This window comes from Gadus morhua, chromosome 14, assembly GCF_902167405.1.
Source record: "Gadus morhua chromosome 14, gadMor3.0, whole genome shotgun sequence".
In the NCBI taxonomy this organism is placed as follows: Eukaryota; Metazoa; Chordata; class Actinopteri; order Gadiformes; family Gadidae; genus Gadus; species Gadus morhua.
The window spans coordinates 8,672,109-8,693,133 of record NC_044061.1 but is presented as its reverse complement, the minus strand read 5'-3'; the positions used below and the strand labels follow the sequence as shown (position 1 = coordinate 8,693,133).

Genomic DNA, 21,025 nt, shown 5'->3' with positions numbered 1-21,025 from the left:
TCATGCTACACTGAGCAGGCAAGCGCTGCAAACCGTAAAGAAACTTGAAAATTAGTTTCAAGTTTAGTTTGCACTTTTCATACACAAGGCAGACTCAAAGTGCTTCACATATAAACATTGTCATACAATAAACTAAATAATAGATATGTTACGTATTTTAAGCACATAAGCTGCCCCCACATAGCCACTAGGAAGCAGGATCAAACACACAAGCTGCATTACCCTCACATAACCACTAGGAAACAGGATCGAACACATAAGCTGCAATAACTACTCCAGCCACAGATGGCAGCACCTTTAAACAGGTGAGGAGGGCGGAGTCATTACGTCACACCGGCCACGCCCACGTTACATAGGCCACGCCCACTTGACCCTATCAAGCTCGACAGAGAGATTGGAGGGGAGAGATTCATAGGTAGACGGGCGGAGAGAGACGGGCCTAAAGGCCGATCCATACCTCCGGATCCGGACGAAAATCGTCCGTCGCCCCAAACGTTGCCCCCGGAACTACCCTTCATACCTCCGTCTGGTTTCAGCATTGTTATGGATGTTACGCAATAAATCCTCTAGATGGCAGTGACTGTCGTTTCACAAATTAACGGCATCCACAATCGCAAACATGACATCTGTAGAGATGATTTTGGTTTGCGTCATCCGAAATCGGCAAAAAAAAGTGCAAAAAGTGTGCGGTGGCATGTGACACCCCTCACCAACCCGCAGATTATCTCCTCAAAATGTTGTTAAATGACCAGTTACAACTCATTGCCAAAGCAGGGGAACAATAACAATAAACAATACAATAAAAATGTCAAGTATATAGTATAATACAAGTACAAAACGTCAAATGCAATATATTTATATATATATAATATACATATCAGATATTATACTACTCTATCTATTTTTGCGAATGGTCTGACTTTTGACTCTATACTGCCGCCCCGATTTCCGGTGGTATTGCTCCGGTTCTCCGGGAGCACTCCGGATTCGTAAGCTCAGAGGCGACGGACCAATTTACGGACGAAACACCTCCGGGACCGGACGAAACGGTCCGTATCCGTATTTACCGTAGGGTGTGAATGGGCCTTAAGCCCGTGGCTCGAAGTAGCTCACGGAATTTCTCTCTCACGCGTTAGATACAATTCCCTCCCTTTTGCTTCATAGTTCCCACACCGAAATAAGCCTACTTTAACAAATAAAGTGAGTTAAAAGCGACCAAGGATTGGACTACTTTCTTCAAGAAAAAACGCAACAGATAAGTAAAAGAAAACATATGCATAGAAATGAGTAAAATAGAAAGTTAAAAAAGGCATTTTAGTAATAAAATAGAAAGTAAAGGCAAAGTTAAAAAAACTTTTTTTAGAAAGTGCAATGTATTTAAGATTTAGCAGAAAGCTAAAGCAAACAAAAGTCTTCAGTCTTGTTTTAAAGGTGCTCAGAGTTGGGGCAAGTCTTAAATCTTCAGGGGATTTATTCCATCTATTTGTTACACAGTAATTAAATACTGCTTTCCCATGTTTCGTGTTGACTAATTAACAGATTGGTCTCAGAAGATCTTAGTGGTCTAGAAGGCTTATGTAGTGGAAGCATATCAGTTAAATATTTTGGGCCTAAACCATGTAGGGTAGTGTACAAGTACAAGTGTTCGATGTTCAAACTGTTAAAGCAAGCAACGCGTCCCCCCGTCCCCGCGCAGAGGATTTGAAAGCCGGTTTCAAACCTATGTGTGCGCCATCGTCAACATTTGTGGTAAAATGTGTGTGTCTGCTTGAGGTTGTACTTTAGACTCGTGCGTGTTTGAGATACAAATGACGACAAAACAAATGTTTGAATAGTTTTCTCTTTAAAAAATAAAACCAAAATATGGTCTCAACCTAATGTTAAAATCCAACATATATAGGCTAATTTACCAATCCATTATTTGACATTTATTTTAATTGTTGGTGTTTTTTAATTGCTTTAATTGCGGTTCGAGCCATTCAGCTCACACACTATTAATTATAAAAACTTGGAGCAAGACAAAAAGAAGTAAATTACAATTTTATTGTCAAAATAAAAGGTATATTACACAGCCTAATAATATGAATATGCCTAGTTGTGTATTGAGTGAGACACTGGGTTGAATGATCACTCATCATTCATATTCATTGATGAGTGCAAAATAAAATGTACATTACATTGCCTACTAATATGAATCTGTCATGTTTTCAAATACATATAAAAAACGGAATAGTCCGAAAGAAAACCTAAATGTAAAATAAAATGTAATATAGAAAAATTATATATATATATATATTAAAATAGTGAGTTGTTTGAAAATGTTGCTGAGTGTATTGAGTGAGGCAACAGCTCGCTGGGTTAAATGATTACTCATTATGCATATACAATGATGAGTTCAAAATAAAATGCATATTACATAGCCTACCAATATGAATCTGGCTAGTTTACAAATACTTATAAAAAACAGAATAGTCAGAAAGTGAACCTAAATGTAAAATAAAATGTAATATAGAAAAATCATCTAAATATGACCGTGGTGGTGGTGGTATCTTTGAGCAAGGGAATGTGAGTCTGAAACAAATAATTATAATACTGGTTAGGGTTCTTAAAGACGCTCACCAGATGACATGAGGGGATCGGACAGAGACAGGTGATCAGACAGACAGGTGATCACACACGGAAGGGTGTTTAGACACATACAGGTGATCAGACAGACGGGTGATAACACACAGACAGGTTATCAGACACAAACAGCTGATCAGACAGACAGGTGATCATACAAACAGGTGATCAGACACAGACAGGTGATCAGGCACAAACAGCTGATCAGACATACAGGTAATCAGACATACAGGTAATCAGACAAACAAGTGATCAGATAAACAGGTGATCAGATGGACAGGTGATCAGACGGACAGGTGATCAGACAGACAGGTGACCAGACACAAACAACTGATCAGACAAACAGGTGATCGGACAGACAGGTGATCAGACAGACAGGTGATCAGACACAAACAGGTTCATAATGGCAGCATAACATTGTGTCTCACCTCCTTCCAGTCGGTCTGCTGCTGGTCTGTGACGGAGCTTTGGTACTCCCGGCGGTAGTGGAACTCGAGAAGCAGACGGCTGATGAGGATGATCAACAGGCCGATGAAGACGATTCCTGACATGGTGCTCCAGATGATCACCCAAGTCTTATCAATAGTTCCTGGTCCAAGGATGATATCATTGATCATTCACACAACACCAAGCTCAATGTGTCACGTGTGGAGCTTACAGAACGCGTGTGAGCCTCATATTCTGCCCATGATAAGAACACCCTGGATACTTATATAATTTTAGCTTAGGTTCAGAGTATTATGTTCAGAGTTCACCTAAACTCTGCATAGCCTCCCCCTTACCCCTCTTACACACTTATTGTATTTTCTACGTCCATGCACTTAAAAATAAATTAAAATGTAGCATTGCTCACTGGGCATTTCGGCGTAGCGGAGGTGGACGATGCCCTGGGGAGTCAGCGTCACGTCGTACAGGAAGGACTGGAAGCTGCAGTGGGCGTCCTGAAGCGTCCGTCCATCCTTACTGCTCAACACCGCCCCCTCACAGGGGACCTCGCAGGCCTCAGCGCCCTCTCCCGCAAGATTGGAAATGCACGTCACACACTTCCTGCAGACCCCCAAGAGAGGCACCCAGTCAGTCGGTGCATGGCTGCAGTCGTCCCGATTCAACCGCAAACCTTTAACCCTTATAATGGTTTGCCTTGAAAACTGGGACGATTGGAAGCCTTCCGTCTTTAGTTTCTATCCACACTCACTCGTATTTGGTGCAGTTGTTGGGAATGTGGGAGCAGTGGTCGCCGTCAAACCCTCCCTTGCAGACGCATCTGTTGCAGAGACAGTCCCCTCGGCCGCTACAGGGTCTGCCTGCCGTCTGGCACCGGTCGGTGAGCGTGGAGCAGTCGCAGGCCTCCCCTCCGTAAGCGGCCAAGCAGTTGCACTTCCCACAAACACACTTCCCGTTTCCTGAGGAACACAATGTGGTGTGCATGTATTCACCGCGATGGACACAGCGTATTTATGTATACTTCCTGTGAATTCGAAGTTGTGCATTAATGTTCTTGTTGTCCGACTCGTGGTCAGGGCTCCCCTACCGCCACACAACTGCTGGTTGCTTTGTGCGCAGTTGCTGTCGTCACACTCGCAGAATGGCCCGCTGAAGCTGTGCTGGCACGCACACTTGCCACACTCGCAGCTGCCGTGGCCACTGCACAGCTGAGAGGACCCGCCATGACGGCACTTCTCGTAGAGAGAGACATGGTCCTCACTCTGCTGGCAGTCACACGTCTGGCCCAGGAAGCCCGGGTCGCATCTGAGGATCACACGGCACACTGGTGAACACAGGAACGGGCGCAGCACCAACAACACCAGCGGCCTCAGGTGTCTGGTCACAACGTCATGAATGGAACCACGGGCAGAAGTTTGAATGCTGATGGTTTGCTTGAGTTCAGGCTTCTTCAGCAACCGTGCAAATAAGTTATAAACAAACATTCAAATATACATTTAGGGCATTGAGTAGACCCTTTTATCCTTACAATGAGTACATTTTACAGAAGAAAGAGAAACCCTACATCGTGTCGGTAAAGTAAGGATAGAAACAAGGGCCAAGCCCTAACAATAGCTAGGTTAACATTCACTGTATACAACAAAGATATCTAGGATAAGATGCTACACAAAGTAAGTACTATTTTTAAGTGCAAGGACGAACGTACAATAAGTGCTTACATTGAGTGCCAGGACGTACAACATGTGTGGCAACATACAATAAGTGGGTAAGGTGAGTGCACTTGGCCCCTCTTACCCGTGGCCCACCCTGGTACCTGCCATGGCAAGTGTGTGAGGTGTCTGGGGGTTGGGGGGGGGGTGGTAATGGGGGAGGCTATATGCAGAGTCTAGGTGAACTCTGAACAACTGAGTCTTGAGTCTTTTGAGGAAGCTGTTGAGCGACTCTGCGGTCCTGACATCGGCAGGGAGCTCGTTCCACCGCTGCGGTGCCGAAAACGATGCAGTCGAGACAAGTATCCCGTTGTTGTTTTTTTCCAGTGGGGTACTGTTCAGCACATACGTACTTCACCTTTCTCCCAGGGAACACAACAGCGTTGAGGAGCATTACCTGCATGTGCCGCAGTGCAGCGTGCCGTGACCGCTGCAGGAGGGAGACGCCTCCTCTACTGGGCCGCAGTCGCACTCGCACTTCATCTTTACCACGAGCATTACCTGCATGTGCCGCAGTGCAGCGTGCCGTGACCGCTGCAGGAGGGAGACGCCTCCTCTACCGGGCCGCAGTCGCACTCGCACTTCATCTTTACCACGAGCTTCAGCTGCTCACTGATGCCCTGAACGGAGAGGTGGAACTCTGTCTGCTCCAGACACCTGGACATGTTCAGCTGGACGTAGAAATCCACCTGAGGAGGAGAATAGATGAGGGTTAGGGTTAGGGTGGGGTTAGAGTCTAACCCCACCCTAATCACTCATCTATTCTCCTCAGGTAGATTAGTCTAACCGTTAGACTAATCTACCTGAGTAGAATAGATGAGTGGTTAGGGTGTAGACTAAGCTACCTGGAGGAGAGTAGATTAGTGGTTAGGGTGTAGACTAATATACCTAGGGAGAATAGATTAGTGGTTAGGGTGGATTACCAGAAGGGAGGTTGTGGGTTTGATCCCCAGGGTCCGTAATCAACCTGGAGGCAGAAATCTCTTGAAATGGAAAGGAAACGAGGGAAGGAAGGGAGGAAAGGAAACAAGGGAAGGGAGGGAGGAGAGGAAACAAGGAAAGGAAACAAGGACAGGAAGGTAGGAAAGGAGAAAAGGCTCCTAACAGACACCAGTCAGTAGTGGGAGGGCTCTCAAGGTGTGGCCAACCTGCTGGTTGATCTTGATGTCCTTGCACTCTGCTCTTTGGCTCCAGGGCCGGAGCCCGGGCAGGCCCGGGCTCGGGCTCGTGCAGTAGGCCTGGTAGGCCACCTCCAGCCCCTGGGGGGCGCCGTGGTGCTCCAGGACCACGCTGGAGGACAGGCTCTGCACACACACAACACAGGACTGTCACTTTGCTACCTGGATGTGACAAGTGCTCACGCACGCACACACACACACACACACACACACACACACACACACACACACACACACACACACACACACACACACACACACACACACACACACACAGTTTCAACAGAGATCAGCCGAGCTTCACAGCCTGATGAAGGTGTTGGTCTACGTTCTATGCAGCTCTTAACTTGCTCTTAACTCCTTGGTTGTTCGTAATGTAAGATGCTTGATTTGTAGGGGGCTGCCTGGCCTTCAAAGACAGAGGTATTGTTTGTGTATCGAGGGCTTTGGCATACGCACATTGTAAGCATTTTTGATGATCTGGACCACATTGCTGGAATCGCTCTCCAGAACTCCGACCACAGACTGTGGGATCATTTTACTCAGTTCCTGTCCAGGGAGAAGATAAACCATTAAGACAGAAAAAGTGAATGATAAAGAGAAGCAAGCGACTCTGAATGTTTGCTCTCTGGGAGAACCTCATAAGCTGCAGAAATGTTTTTGGTGACGGCGAATATGAGCTGGATGTTGTTGGCGGTGAGGACCCGGGCCAGCTGTCCGATGGAGGGGTAATCCTGGAGGAGAAGAGAGACATCACACTGGTTCATCTGGAGACATAAGCTGCTGAAATGTTCTTGGTGACGCCGAATATGAGCTGGATGTTGTTGGCGGTGAGGACCCGGGCCAGCTGTCCGAAGGAGGGGTAATCCTGGAGGAGAAGAGAGACATCACACTGGTTCAACTCCAGATGAACCAGTGTGATGTCTCTCTTCTCCTCCAGGATTACCCCTCCATCGGACAGCTGTCCCGGGTCCTCACCGCCAGCCTGGTCCTTTGTTTTGGAAACAAAACGTTGATGCTGAGTAGGGACAGACGGATATGGATTTTTAAATGCCGATACCGACACCGATTTTTTTTCATCAGACTTAGCCGATACCAATTTTCTTGAGCCAATATTTGGAGCCGATACTTATTTTTCTCCCTCCATTTACATCATAAAAATGACACAATGATGCAACAAATGTTACAAGTCGCAATTTAAAAAAGGAACATTTATTGGACTGTCTGTAAATCATGCCGAAAAAAAAAAAGAAGAAAGAATTGCAGATGCGATACACGTAGAAAACGCGAATATCGGCTGATATATCGGTCGATCGCTAATGCTCAGGGCCGCTTACGAATCGTGTCCCATCGTAGAGGCCGCTCGGAGAGAGGTGGCAGTGGCCGTCTGGAGGCTCGCTGAGGCCGGCCAGACGCCCGTCCCCCGCCATGTGGAACGTGTCATCAGACGTGTAGAGTAGGATCTTGGTCCCTTTGTCCCAGCCAATCACGTCCTGCCCACAGAACCGCAGGAAGTTAAAAAACAGCTATGGAGTGGGACCAGAGAGGAGGGAGAGTGGGGAGAGAAGGGGGAGGAGAGGAGGGAGAGGGGGGGGGGAGGAGGGAGAGGGGGGATGAGGGAATGGGGGAGATGAGGGAGAGGAGGAGAGGGGGGAGAGGGCCCCCAGAAGTCCTCATGGGACAGTGGGTGTGATGTGTGGTGTGATATGTGATGTGTGACGTGATGTGTTATGTGATGTGTTATGTTGTGCCTTACCTTACAGACCGCAGCTTGCATGATGGCGTCAAAGCCTGACTCGGGTGAGTCCAGGTTGGCAGAAATCCTCTGCCCGATGACCTTTTTCTCGAAGGCCGCAATGTCTGTTGTGAGGTTGAGGAGGTTCTGGAAGCTGAAGGCTGGCTGGCAGCTGGTTTCTCGGTGCGGACTGGGATCCCTCCTCTTCCTCTTCATCTGACTCACGTACGGCAACGCCACCTTGTCCACAAAGGACCCAAATCCTAAAATAAAGGAGCAAGCAGGAGACTGTCTCACATCGAGGTCTCGTCACAAAGCAGAGATCTGGTAGTCTTGCTAATGCCAGACCAAGATCAATCGTAGATTGCCCGTTGGTCTGGAGAAGCTGCTGTCATTTTCTTCAGCACAAGAGGCGTGATCAACGGGCCTAGTTCAAATGACTCTGTACGCGATTGGCTGCTTGCCGTCGCTTTCCTGTCGTCATTGTGTTAAACCAGCCAATAGCGCGCGAAGGGGAAAAGCCAGCTGGGTGATTGGCTCCCGCAAAAACGTATCGGAAGCAGAGAGAAATATATTGCTCTTCTCCAGATCCTTGTGCAGGGCGAACTCGAATCACCGGCAGAATGGGCGGGGCTACCTAGTCCAGAGATCTGGAGAACCAGGAGCTCCACGTCTGAGCTCACCTATCCGCAGTTTCTTGGTGAAGCTCTGCAGAGTGCTGACCAAGTCCTGACCCAGTTTCTTGATCATGTCCAGGTCGTCCCCCATGGAGAAGGACAGGTCCATGAGGTAGTAGAGGTCGATGGGGTAACCCTCGGCCCGCTTGAACGACACCTTGAAGGTTTGTGGAACTCCTAAGATCCATTGAACGAAAAGCATGAAGGAAATAGACAACATGACAAGGACGAAACACAAGGCCCACAGCCCTATCTATGTCATCCCTCCTTTTTAAAACATAAACAACTTAAAAACAGCATTTAGCATTTTGGTGTGTTTTCTGGGCCGACCGTACTCACCCACTCTGAGCTGAAAGTGTATCTGTTGGGGTCGGAGCTGGATAATGTCGTCAGAAGCACTCAGCTCTTTGTCCTTCATAAGGAGTGCCTCCTCTGTCTCAGGGAGGTAGGGCTCTTTACAGCCTCTGCTGGTGAGCGCCTCTTTGGCATCGCAGCGCCTCTCGCTGGGCTCCCCGGCCTGCAGGAAGCCCTGGAACCACAGGGACCACGAGAGGAACGGAGTTACCCTGGGACCCCTGGATCAACGACTCGCTCTTAGGACGGAGCTCCATATCGGATCCACGTTCAGTAAGGGCTTTTATTACCAGTGCATCGTAAAAAGCTGGATATCAATGTTATTCACTCCTCTGTTTCATTCATAGGGACTACGCCCCTATGAATGTGCATGTTTATAGGTCATTTGATCTGGGTCTCGATAGTTCCCCTAATATATTTGGCGTGTTTAAAACACGCCAAATGTTTAAAACTCAACCGCTAAGTTTAAAACTCAACCGCTAATCTGATGACCGATTGATAATATTAATACATGCATATGTGTATGTGTATGCGAAATTTGCGAATATACATGTGTATGTATATATATTTGTCTGTGTATGCATCTATGTGTATATGTGTATATTTGTATATGTGTGTGTGTATGTGTGCGTGCGTGTGTGCGTGCGTGCGTGCATTTGTGTGGGTGTGCATCTCTATACATGTTTCACAGCCTAAACCACAACATAAACTACCAGAGCGTTTCTCGTGCGACGCGTGGGAGAACCAGCATGCTTATGACGTCTTCACATCGATCCAGCCCCACTAACGACTCCTGTGAGTCCTGTCCGTACGTCGAGCCAACAGAAAGACCCTGGGATGGACCGTGATGTCCCAGCCCTGCTGTAGGACTGCTAGACCCTCTCACCTTCGCTGAGCACCAGGCACAGCCCGGGCTCTGGATGCACTCGCTGCAGCTCGGCCTGGGGACACAAGTCTTGGCTCCTGACACACACACACACACACAGATGAGTTCAGCAGCAGAGACAATGGCTGTGTTCGAAATCGTTCCCTATCACGGATGTAGTGTACTATATAGGGTGCTCGCCATTTTGCAGTGGTGTTCGAATTCTCAGTGGTTAATTTCATTCACTATGTAGTTGACATAAAATACCCAAGATTTGAGCGCACATACGATCCCTACATGTTACTCCTGTATACCACAATGCAATGCGGTTGTTTAGAAATGTTCAGCGTAGTGTCCGAATTCTCGTTTGTTCGTTCCCTATAAAGTGCACTGTATAGTGTTTCCCCTATCAGTGGATAGTATCATAGTGTTTATGATACTATCATAAACACTATATAGGGAATAGTGAGTCAGTGATAATCAGAATTAACGCAAATATTAACGCAAATATTTTATAAAAAAAAATAATAATATATATATATTTTTTTTTTCTTTGGCTCAAAACAAAGAAGCAGTAGCCTGACTGCTATGTTCAAATGACATTTGTTCAAAGCAGTCGTTTAATTGCACTATAGGCTCTTTTTTTGTATCGTCCTGTTTTGATCAGTGTATATGCCAATGTTGTTATCAATAAAAAATCATTTGCACAAGGCAAGCCGATGCACTTCACCATGTTGATAAGAGAATTAAAATGAGAATAATTATGGGACAAAAAAATCAAGGGATATTTAGCATAGAAAAATAATTTGCGATTAATCGCGATTAATTAGAGTTAACTATGACATTAATGCGATTAATCACGATTAAATATTTTAATCGCTTGACAGCTCTAATATAAATATATAAGAAAGGTAAAAATATTATATGAACAAAAAAAGATAAATTATTCAAATAACAAATAAGGATAAAAAACAGATAAAAAAGAATAGCAGCTGTGGCAAACGGTATTGCACAGTAGTGTTGTCCAGTTTTTTAATAGTGCAAATTGCTACATTCAGGGTGACTTTAAGTTGCTTGTGAAAGAATGTGAATATGCAGCGCATAACAGTTAGGTATGGCTGGTCCGCTCACCCAAAACTCCACCCAGCGAGTGCAGAAGAGGCAGAAGGATTGACAGCAGAACCATCTGACTGGCTGCGGGCCCACGGACGAACATCCTCCAGGGAACCTGAGACCTGCACTGTAAAAAATAAAAAGTTGAGCAAACTCAAAATTGCAAGGCAACTTACTGCAATACATTTTTCAGTTTTGAGCCCATCAAAAAGGTCATTTTCTTCTTTCGACAAACTGAGTTATAGCAACTAAGATTTTTATATTTAAAAAAAAAATAAAAAATAAGTCAGGGGTGTTAACTTAATATTTCAAATTAAGGTTAATATTATTATTAAAAAAAAAAACATTTCAAAGAATGCAAAACGAGTTTTAAATTCACTTCATTAAAATTAATAATTTGAAACTTCCATTTTAAATTTCTGAATGCCAGACAGCAATAGAACAAGCTGTTCGTTTTTACAGTGCAGTTGCTTTGCAAATTTTCTTGCACTTATTTGCTTTATTGACACTTGCCCACTTTGGTAAAAAAGCTCCAGCCTAATGTGTGTCATGTAGTAAGGTCTGCTACAGAGTTGCAGGTGAAGAGCCACAAACCCAGGCCGCAGGCTGCTCAGGGGCTGTGGTCGGGCGCAACGATCTGTTCTGGGAAATCACTTAGTTCACTACTAAAACCTCTAAATAAGTAAAATATATAGTATATTAGGATTAATCATTTAATTTAAAAATGCATTTAAATATTTATCAAAATGCGTAATCCCCCATTTGGCGTAAAGTTTATCCTTTAAATTTAATTAATTGTAATAGTTAAGATTAATTAAGGTTAGTCAAAGACCTATTCACAATCTCAACAAATTGGTGCTTGATTTCAACATATTTAGAGACATATTACATGTACATTTAAGGCATTTAACAGACGCTTTTAGTACATATGGTTATACGTTTTATTTAATTTGTAATACTACATCACAAGCTGTATCCTGAATCCTCCTAAAACCCTTTGCTCTGTCATCTTAACCCTAAGTTGACGATTTAAAACAAGGTAACTTTAAAGGAATAATAGTCTCTCACCTGCGGTCGAGATGTGATGTGAACGTGCTGTAATCTCAAGGTGCTCTCTCCTAAAGATCTCGACTGCCCGCAGGGCAACACTGAGCTTAAAGGTGCAGGCTTCTTACAAATGCAAGCAGTGGCGGCTGGTGAATTTTATTTTAGGAGGGGCTGAAAGTTTGTAAACCAAACCCCTGTAGGGGGGTCTGGGGGCAACCCCGAAGATTATTTTGTGATTTTCCCATACAAATGAAGCATTCTGGTGCATTCTGACAAAATAATAAAGACAAAATAGAACATTTCCTTAGAAAGACGAATGGAGCCGGGGAAATAAGTTTTAACTTAATTTATTTGCCTTGTAGAATTCAGCAAGATTAAAAGTGCAAATACATCAATAATAATTGGGAATTATACACAAGTTAACATTCTCTCTCTGTCTCTATCTGTATGTGTGTTTGGGAGAGCGTGAGAGTGAGTGTGAGAGAGAGAATGTGATTCTAAAAGGGGTGAGTGTGTTAGGCCTAAAAATAAAAAAAAGTTTGGTTCCAGTTTTTTTTTTAAAGCTCATAAAATAATTTGGGTCGCACATAAATTGACATGATCGGTCGGAAACCGGAACCAAACAAATTTTTCTTTTCAATCTATTGTGTTGGTAACTTCACTCATAAATCTATCTACAGTCAAGTATGCATTTAGACAAATACGATAAAATATCTATATAATATGTGCAACCTTTTATGTGTGGTTGTTCAAGACACACTGAAGGCATGATGCCACCATAAGTTTGCAGAGAACTATATACAATATGCACACTGAAGGCATGATGCCACCATAGGTTTGCAGAAAACTAGATACAATATGCACACTGAAGGCATGATGCCGCCATAGGTTTGCAGATAACTACATACAATATGCACACTGAAGGCATGATGCCACCATAGGTTTGCAGAGAACTAGATACAATATGCACACTGAAGGCATGATGCCACCATTGGTTTGCAGAGAACTATATGCACACTGAAGCTGCACACTTGATTCAGGATTCTCATAGATCAGAGACAGTTCCGTCTTGAGCTTTGCCTTGTTCAGCGTGGGATATGCCTTCACAGTGGCATTCAGAGCATCAGCAGGAAATGAATGGCAGTACCTTTCAAACATATTTCCTTGTACTAAGGTAGCACTCACAAGGTGGCCAGTGAAAGAGAACCTCGCTTTGGTGTGAGCCAGGATGGTGTCGCAGACCTCTTCAGACAGTCTCTGCTTCGCCTCTACTGTCAAAGCCGTCCTTGGTCTGTCGGTTCCTGATGGCTCTTGCAGCTGGTCAGAGTCTCTGAATGAAAACAAACCAATAATGTGTTTGTTAGGCTGTGTACAGTACTGTAGTCTACGTGATGCACATGTTCACACTTTATCCAGTAAAAAGATGTCAGCATACCCACTTAAAATGGGCAGGAATGCATAATGTTAGTGTTAAACATTGTTTTTTATCTATTGTGTTGGTAACTTCACCCATAAATCTATCTACAGTAAAGTATGCATTTAGACAAATACGAAAAAATATCAATATAATATGGGCAACCTTTTATGTGTGGTTGTCCAAGACACACTGATGGCCTGATGAGCATACCCACTTAAAATGGGCAGGGATGCATAATGTTAGTGTTAAACACTGTTTTTTAAGATATTAAAAAATTGTGCCTCGCCTAACCAGGATGTCCAGCACAGAGTAAAGCATGCTAGATTACACCACTGGCAATATATTATAAAAAAGAACATATATTATAAAAGATATAACGCATACAGTCTCCTTTCATGCATATGTTCTCATAACAAAGCTTTGCTTTGAGAAGGATCAAATAATATAAATGTTATCTTACCTAATGGTCTGCACACTGCTTGTGAAGCTCTCTAGGGCCCTTTTGATGAAGACTGCATCAATGTCCTTCTTCTGGAGCTTCTGGTACAGAATGTCGACGTGCGACCACTGTCTTTTATTAATTTTGGTCTTGGAGGTCCTGATTGTTTTAATGCCAATTTCTCTGAATTGGATCGTAGACTAAAAGGAACTTTTTTCAGAGAAGCAACGGAATTGCACACATTAGCAGCCATGTTGAAATTAGCAAGTGACTTGATCAAAGATATCCCTTCGCGCTCTTTGCTCAGTTATTTATGACGCAAGCACGTTAGGGCGAGTCCCAAATCCCCATTGAAAATGCAGTGAAGGCTCATTTCCTGAAAAAAATAATGTTTTAACATGACAGTCAATGTGAGAATCCTTGGGCGATTTTCCACGTCAATGAATTCGCCCAGAGAGGCAGGACCATTTGAAACGCGACTTGAATCTGACGATTCTGATTGGACAATGACAGATAATATGTCTAGAACACAGAAAACTACTTTTGCTGCGAAAAAAAAAAATCCTCTTTCTCCCAGTTGGTAGTGTGTCGCCCAAATCGCCCCTATACACCATCCACCCCTGAATGCAAGTATGAGTGAGGGTGGATCGTATGATGAGATCAGGAGTGGACTGGCCATCTGGCATACCGGGCATCGTCCCGGTGGGCCGTTGACCCAATGTGGGCCAGTCCGGTCCGCTATGTTTTGTTTTTTTCTCTCTCTCTAATGGCACGTTTCCACTGCAGGGTGCGGAACGGATCGGATCGCAAAGGTGCGGATCGGGTCGCGTTTCCACCGCCAAAAGTGGGCGTGACCCGGACTTAGCCGTACCCGTTTTGGCCTCGTTTTCAGGACTCCACCGTTGGGGTACTGAAAACGAGACGAGACGCCTGAAAGGGTCCCGGGAAATTCTAGCTACACGACTCCTCCGTTGATTGGTCGACAGAATCATCACTTCCGGGTGACGCGGGGATAAAAACAAACAAACAGCAGCCTCGAGGTATTATTCTTTACAATTAACATGTCGCGTAAAACGCTTGCTTGGGCGAACAAGGAGGTGGAGACGTTCGTCTGCATTCCTCGGGAGGAAGACGTTGTTTACGATGTTTACGTAGCTGCCGCGACGATCGACATCCGGCCTACCACAAAGGGTAGTCGGCAGTTGAAACGCGACCTCGGAACTGAGCTGGGCTATACCGCCCCCTCCCTGGCGCACCTAATGGCGCGTTTCCACTGCAGGGTGCGGAACGGATCGGATCGCAAAGGTGCGGGTCGGGTCGCGTTTCCACCGCCAAAAGTGGGCGTGACCCGGACTTTGCCGTACCCGTTCCAGCCCCATTCTCGGGACTCCTCCGTTGCGGTACCCAAAACGAGACCAGACGCCTTAAAGGGTCCCGTGAAATTCTAGCTACACCCCCCCTCCGTTGATTGGTCGACAGAATCGTCACTTCCGGGTGACGCGGGGATAAAAACAAACAAACAGTAGCCTCGAGGTATTATTCTTTACAATTAACATGTCGCGTAAAAAGCTTGCTTGGGCGAACATGGAGGAGGAGACGTTCGTCTGCATTCTTGGGGAGGAAGACGTTGTTTACGATGTTTACGTAGCTGCCGCGGCGATCGACATCCGGCCTACCACCAAGGGTACTGTCGGCGGTGGAAACGCGACCTCGGAACTGAACTGGGCTTTACCGCCCCCTCCCTACTGCACCTTTGCGATCCGATCCGTTCCGCACCCTGCAGTGGAAACGCGGCATAAGCGATCCGATCCGTTCCGCACCCTGCAGTGGAAACGCGGCATAAATTCCCTCCAATTGGGCAGGCCAATGGGCTACAGAGGGCTAGCAGTGTGTTGCCAGCATCTACACATATTATTGGTCTATGTTTATCGATCAATCATGGGCTGACAGGCTCAGAGAGCCCTGACAGTCCTGTCAATCACAACACAAACCAGGGTGGGCGGGAACTCATGGTGTGGGCCGGAGTCGGGACGGAGCTGAAAATGGATAAGCGTAACGCCTCGTTTCCACATACGTATGTTTCTCGTGTCCGTGCTTCCGTAAATTTACGGAAGGAGTCGCTAGTGTTTTACGTACGGGCATGAATTTATTTACGGACAAAAGATGTTAGGAGAAATCAGCGGATTGCTTACTCCGGGTAGGAAATGAGTGCCCAAATGAAGGAGTTCAAGTACCTCGGGGTCTTGTTCGCGAGTGAGGGAACTATGGAGCGTGAGATTGGCCGGAGAATCGGAGCAGCGGGGGCGGTATTGCGTTCGCTTTACCGCACCGTTGTGACGAAAAGAGCTGAGCCGCAAGGCAAAGCTCTCGATCTACCGGTCGATCTTCGTTCCTATCCTCACCTATGGTCATGAGGGCTGGGTGATGACCGAAAGGACGAGATCGCGGGTACAAGCGGCCGAGATGAGTTTTCTCTGAAGGGTGGCTGGCGTCTCCCTAACTCAGATTAGAGCAGCTGCTCCTTTACTTAGAAAGGAGTCAGCTGAGGTGGTTCGGGTATCTGGTAAGGATGCCCACTGGGCGCCTTCCTTGGGAGGTGTTTCAGGCACGTCCAGTGGGGAGGAGACCTCGGGGAAGACCCAGGACTAGTTGGAGAGATTATATCTCAACACTGGCCTGGGAACGCCTCGGGATCCCCCCGTCAGAGTTGGTCAATGTGGCCCGGGAAAGGGAAGTCTGGGGCCCCCTGCATGAGCTGCTCCCCCCGCGACCCGACCCCGGATAAGCGGATAGGAGACCGGTACTTTGGAACATGAGGATCGACATATACAGAGATAAAAACAAAACCAACAGGCTTGGAAAGAGATCGCTGAGGAGTTTGGCCTGCAAGGTACTTAGCCTACAAGTTTTGTGAAAAACATAAAAACTTTCATACGGTATCTCCGTAAAACGACGGCGAAAGTTAAATTTTACCGTATGACGAGTATGAGATACTGTATGAAAGTTTTTATGTTTTTCACAAAACATGTAAGTACCTGGCAGGCCAAACTCCTCGCCGATCTCTTTCCAAGCCTGGTTGGTTTGGTTTTTATCTCTGTATATGTTCCAAAGTACCGGTCTCCTAAAAACGGCCATTATCATACGCTCCCCCATCTTTTTTTCGTAAATAAATTCATCATCCTTCCGTAAATTTACGGAAGCACGGATACGAAAAACATATGTATGTGGAAACGAGGCATAAGAAACGCCGGATGGCGCTGAAAAACTGCGACTTAAAAAGCTGAAGTCTCTGGAGGTGGAAGCTGCCAAATGTTCAAATTTGACAGACCTATTTGGTGCCGGGGTCAACACCCCAGCAGGTGCTGCTGCGCCAGGAGACGAGCGAGTGGAGGCATGCTAAGTAACGTTAGCCTGGGGCTAGCTAGGCTACATTTTGAGACATGTCCAAAACAAACGTTTTTACTTTGAATGTGATGTGACCTAATTAACTGCATACTTGTGACAACATATTAGCCCAGAGTTGAAGGGCTGTGACTGTTGATAGTTGTGGTTGATTTTGTTTAAATATGCTGAATCGTGATATTATGGGTTATTATTGTTATGTGTATTGTATTGTTGTGTACATGTATTGTTATGTGTGTTGTTATGCGTCCTCTCCAGAGAGGACGCTGGCGTTGTTTGATTGCCGCTTCTCTGCCCACAATCTTTTTTCAATTTTGTGACTTTTAAAATTGATTTTCCTGTGATTTTGCACTTTTAATGTTTACATTTTTTAACAAGCAATTGTTACGAGCCCTACCCATTTTACGGGACATTGATCCTAAGACTCACCGGCGTTGTTAGCGGGGTAGCTAGGCACCTAGCTGCTTCCAACTGTCAATCTTTGCCCCACTGGGAAAGAGACCTCTGGTTCCAACCATCTACAACGCCTTGCCGGACAACTTTCCTCCCTTCCACCACCTTCCAGTACCTGGAGTTAACGCTTGTCTGGCCAGCAGCATCCCTCCTTGGCAAGTATGATGTTTCGTTATTCCAGCTTGCAACTCCGCCAACTCAACCCTGCAACCTCTATTGGATTTAACAACCATCATCAACGAGCTTGGACTTTGAAATTCATCAGACGATTCGGACGAGAGGACGCTGGCGCGCTGCCTTGGCTGCCGCTTCCCGCTCTGAAAAACTTTTTTTACGTTCTTTACTTTCTCGGCTAATCTACCTGTCTACCTGTATCTTCCTCGAACTAACAACCACGGTGGTGCTAGGCTACTGCTCCAGAGCCCCTCTCAGTGTTCTGTGCAGTGCGTTAGCTTGGACACCTACCGGCAAGTGTCGAAAGACTCTCCGCGACAGGTTCCATCGCCGTAACCTGGTCGAAGGTAAACCTGTAAGAATCTCCACCTGTACCGGTGCGGATGCTTCGGCCCTCTGCTGTGGCCAAGACCGCTGCCTTCCCATCAAACCAATCCTGCTCCCATCCAGTGGACATCTTCCATCGCCGCTGAGCTGAGGGTAGAGATCCGGGGCAGGTGTCCACCTGTCCTCAGCCTCAGCCATGGCACTTCGCTACTCATCCTTGCAGCTCCGCCAGCTCATTCCCCAAATTCCTCCTTCCACCGAACTCATCACCACTCTAAAAAATGTCACTAAACCAAACCACCTCTGCTGTATATTCCTACCTGGACAACCCACGCTCTGAGGGCAGAGGAGGGGGCATTGCTGCCATCTACCAACAAGACCTCCAACCTCGCCCTCTCACCATCCCTGCTGCTCCATCTTTTGAACACCTGGCTTTTAAATTACCCGGCCCAAAACCTCTCATCATTGCAATCATCTACCGTCCCCCCAAACCCAATCCATAATTTCTACCAGAACTCTCTGAATTCATCACCGCACTCTCCTCAATCTCACCATCTGTTTTACTTCTCGGTGATTTCAACCTACGCATTGACTCCCCGGACTGTAAAAATGACTGTTCAGTATACTACTCTGGCATCATTCACTCTGGATCCTCCAACCCACGCACCCTGTTTTCCACCATAAATAAACTCCTCAAGCCCACCGACAACATTTCATCCTCATTCACCCCGGAGAAATGCGACAACCTCATTTCTTTTTTCAACTCCAAAATAGAAAACATCCACAACCAGCTTGCAACCTCCTCTGCCTCTACCCCGGTCCCCGAACCCACACCTCCTTCATCCTCAGACCACCGGCTCTCTACCTTCTCCCCGATAACCACTGCAGACCTCTCCAAAATAATCTCCACCATGAAATCATCCACCTCCCCCCTGGACCCCATGCCCTCTGAACTCGTCAAAGCCTGTTTTACCTCTCTCACCCCACTGATCACTGACACCATCAACTCCTCCCTTACCTCTGGCACTGTCCCCCCACCTCTTAAACTTGCTGCCATCACCCCTCTCCTTAAAAAACCTGGTCTTGACTATGACGACCCCAACAATTTCAGCCCCATCTCCAACCTCTCATTCATCTCAAAATTACTGGAAAGAGCCATCGCAACTCAACTCAAGACTTACCTCCTCTCCAATAATCTATATGAAACATTCCAATCCGGCTTTAGAACCCACCACAGCACTGAAACAGCACTAATCAAAGTCACAAACGATCTCCTACTCTCCTCTGATTCCTGCTCCCTCACCATTCTTCTCCTCCTGGACCTCAGTGCTGCCTTCGACACCGTCAACCACTCCATCCTCCTCAGCCGCCTGAAATCCTTAGGCATCACCGACTCCGCCCTCTCCTGGTTCAACTCATACCTGTCAGAAATATTTCACTATATCGCCATAAACAACCACAAATCCCACACCACCACTGTCTCACACGGAGTCCCCCAAGGCTCAGTGCTTGGCCCCATCCTCTTCATCCTCTATATGCTCCCACTTGGCCACATCATCCGCCGCCATGGACTTTCACCGCTATGCTGACAACACTCAACTCTACATCACCACCAAAACCATCACTCCAGCTATTCTCTCCACCCTCACCAACTGCCTCACCGACATAAAAACCTGGATGAACCACAACTTCCTCAAACTCAACAGCAATAATACTGAAATTATAATCTTTGGCCCACCTCCCAGAATTTCTCACTCTGTATTGATGGTCACTCTGTCACTCCCTCCCCCCTGGTCAGAAACATTGGCATCTACATGGACCCTGCACTCTCCTTCAAGTCACACATAAACCACGTCACCAAAATATCCTTCTTCCACCTGCGGAACATAGCACGCCTTCGACCCACTCTCTCCTTCTCAGCTGCTGAAACACTAATTCATGCCTTCATCACCTCCAAACTCGACTACTGCAACAGCATCCTGTATGGTCTCCCCTCAACTGTTCTTCAAAAACTGCAATATGTTCAAAACTCCGCTGCTCGACTGCTCACCCACACTCCCTCCAGAGAACACATCACGCCCGTCCTCCGTCAACTTCACTGGCTTCCAGTAAAACAACGCATACATTTCAAGATCCTCCACACCACCTACAAAGCCCTAAACAACCTTGACCCCTCATGCCTGACGGATCTCCTCCAACGCCCCATTCACCCACACCGATCATCACGCTCCACTGTTGCCAACACCCTCATCCCCATCACCAGGACCAAATACCGCACCATAGGGGACAGAGCCTTTGCCATTGCCGCCCCTACCCTCTGGAACTCCATCCCCCTGGCTATCCGTAACTTTGATTCACTGCCGTCTTTCAAAAGTAATCTCAAAACCCATCTCTTCAACATCACTTACAACACCTGACGAATCTTTTTCACCCTCTCTCTTTCTAATTGTCCTATCTTTCTCTGTATTGTTGTTTTGGAATATTTGTATGCATGTATGTATTGTACTGTCCATTTGTATCCTTTTTGTTTTGGTGTTTTTGTAAAGCGTCTTTGGGTACCGAGAAAAGCACTATATAAAACCTATATGTATTATTATTACTTATTATTATTGTAGCCCTGTGCTATATTTTCCTTTAATTTTCTTTAAGTTAAAAGGTGTTAATAAATGTTTAATGATTTTGAATGCATTATGCAGAATGTTTCATTTTCCTATGGCCTGTATTTTATTTTCATTTGAGTATGTACGTTTTGGTTGTTTTCTTAATGTGACCTTTGAACCGGAGGGTTAAAAGTTTGGAAGCTCGGCAGCTGAGGAAGGGTGAACCAGGAAGAGGACGGACGGCTAGTGCGAACTCGTGAACCATTTATACCGGCTTAGATCTATGCATGCAATAATACTCTGTCTAGGATATAGACTAGAGGTATACTGTTTAGGTTGTCGGATAGATAACCACCACATCAGTGATCGTGTGTATTGATGTTCTTTCTGAGGTATACAGGAGATGCTGAACCTGCATCCAGACGTGGACGCGGCGACGCCTGAGTGCGGTTCAGTGGGATGTGTGCCC

General features: G+C 46.0%; 1 protein-coding gene across 4 annotated transcripts; it reads right to left on the bottom strand.

The window, feature by feature from the left end:
- Positions 1–1,963: 1,963 nt before the first annotated feature.
- Positions 1,964–20,175, bottom strand: LOC115559126 (integrin beta-7-like). Of its 4 annotated transcripts, none has more exons than XM_030377814.1 (17): positions 13,622–13,797; positions 12,930–13,074; positions 10,716–10,824; positions 9,606–9,682; positions 8,705–8,894; positions 8,372–8,542; positions 7,710–7,951; positions 7,291–7,446; positions 6,592–6,687; positions 6,413–6,502; positions 5,924–6,079; positions 5,277–5,464; positions 4,154–4,371; positions 3,818–4,025; positions 3,476–3,669; positions 3,051–3,211; positions 1,964–2,571 (listed from the first exon to the last, which is right to left on the bottom strand). In XM_030377814.1, exons 3-17 carry the CDS (start codon positions 10,798–10,800, stop codon positions 2,518–2,520), a joined length of 2,286 nt encoding a protein of 761 aa, XP_030233674.1. In that variant the 5' UTR covers positions 10,801–10,824; positions 12,930–13,074; positions 13,622–13,797; the 3' UTR covers positions 1,964–2,517. The 4 variants fall into 4 exon arrangements, with proteins under 4 accessions (XP_030233674.1, XP_030233671.1, XP_030233673.1 ...); XM_030377813.1 differs by lacking the exons at positions 12,930–13,074; positions 13,622–13,797 and adding exons at positions 17,432–17,659; positions 17,921–18,054 and having other exon boundaries at positions 1,981–2,571; XM_030377811.1 differs by lacking the exons at positions 12,930–13,074; positions 13,622–13,797 and adding an exon at positions 17,921–20,175 and having other exon boundaries at positions 1,968–2,571.
- Between the last annotated feature and the right edge of the window lie 850 nt (positions 20,176–21,025).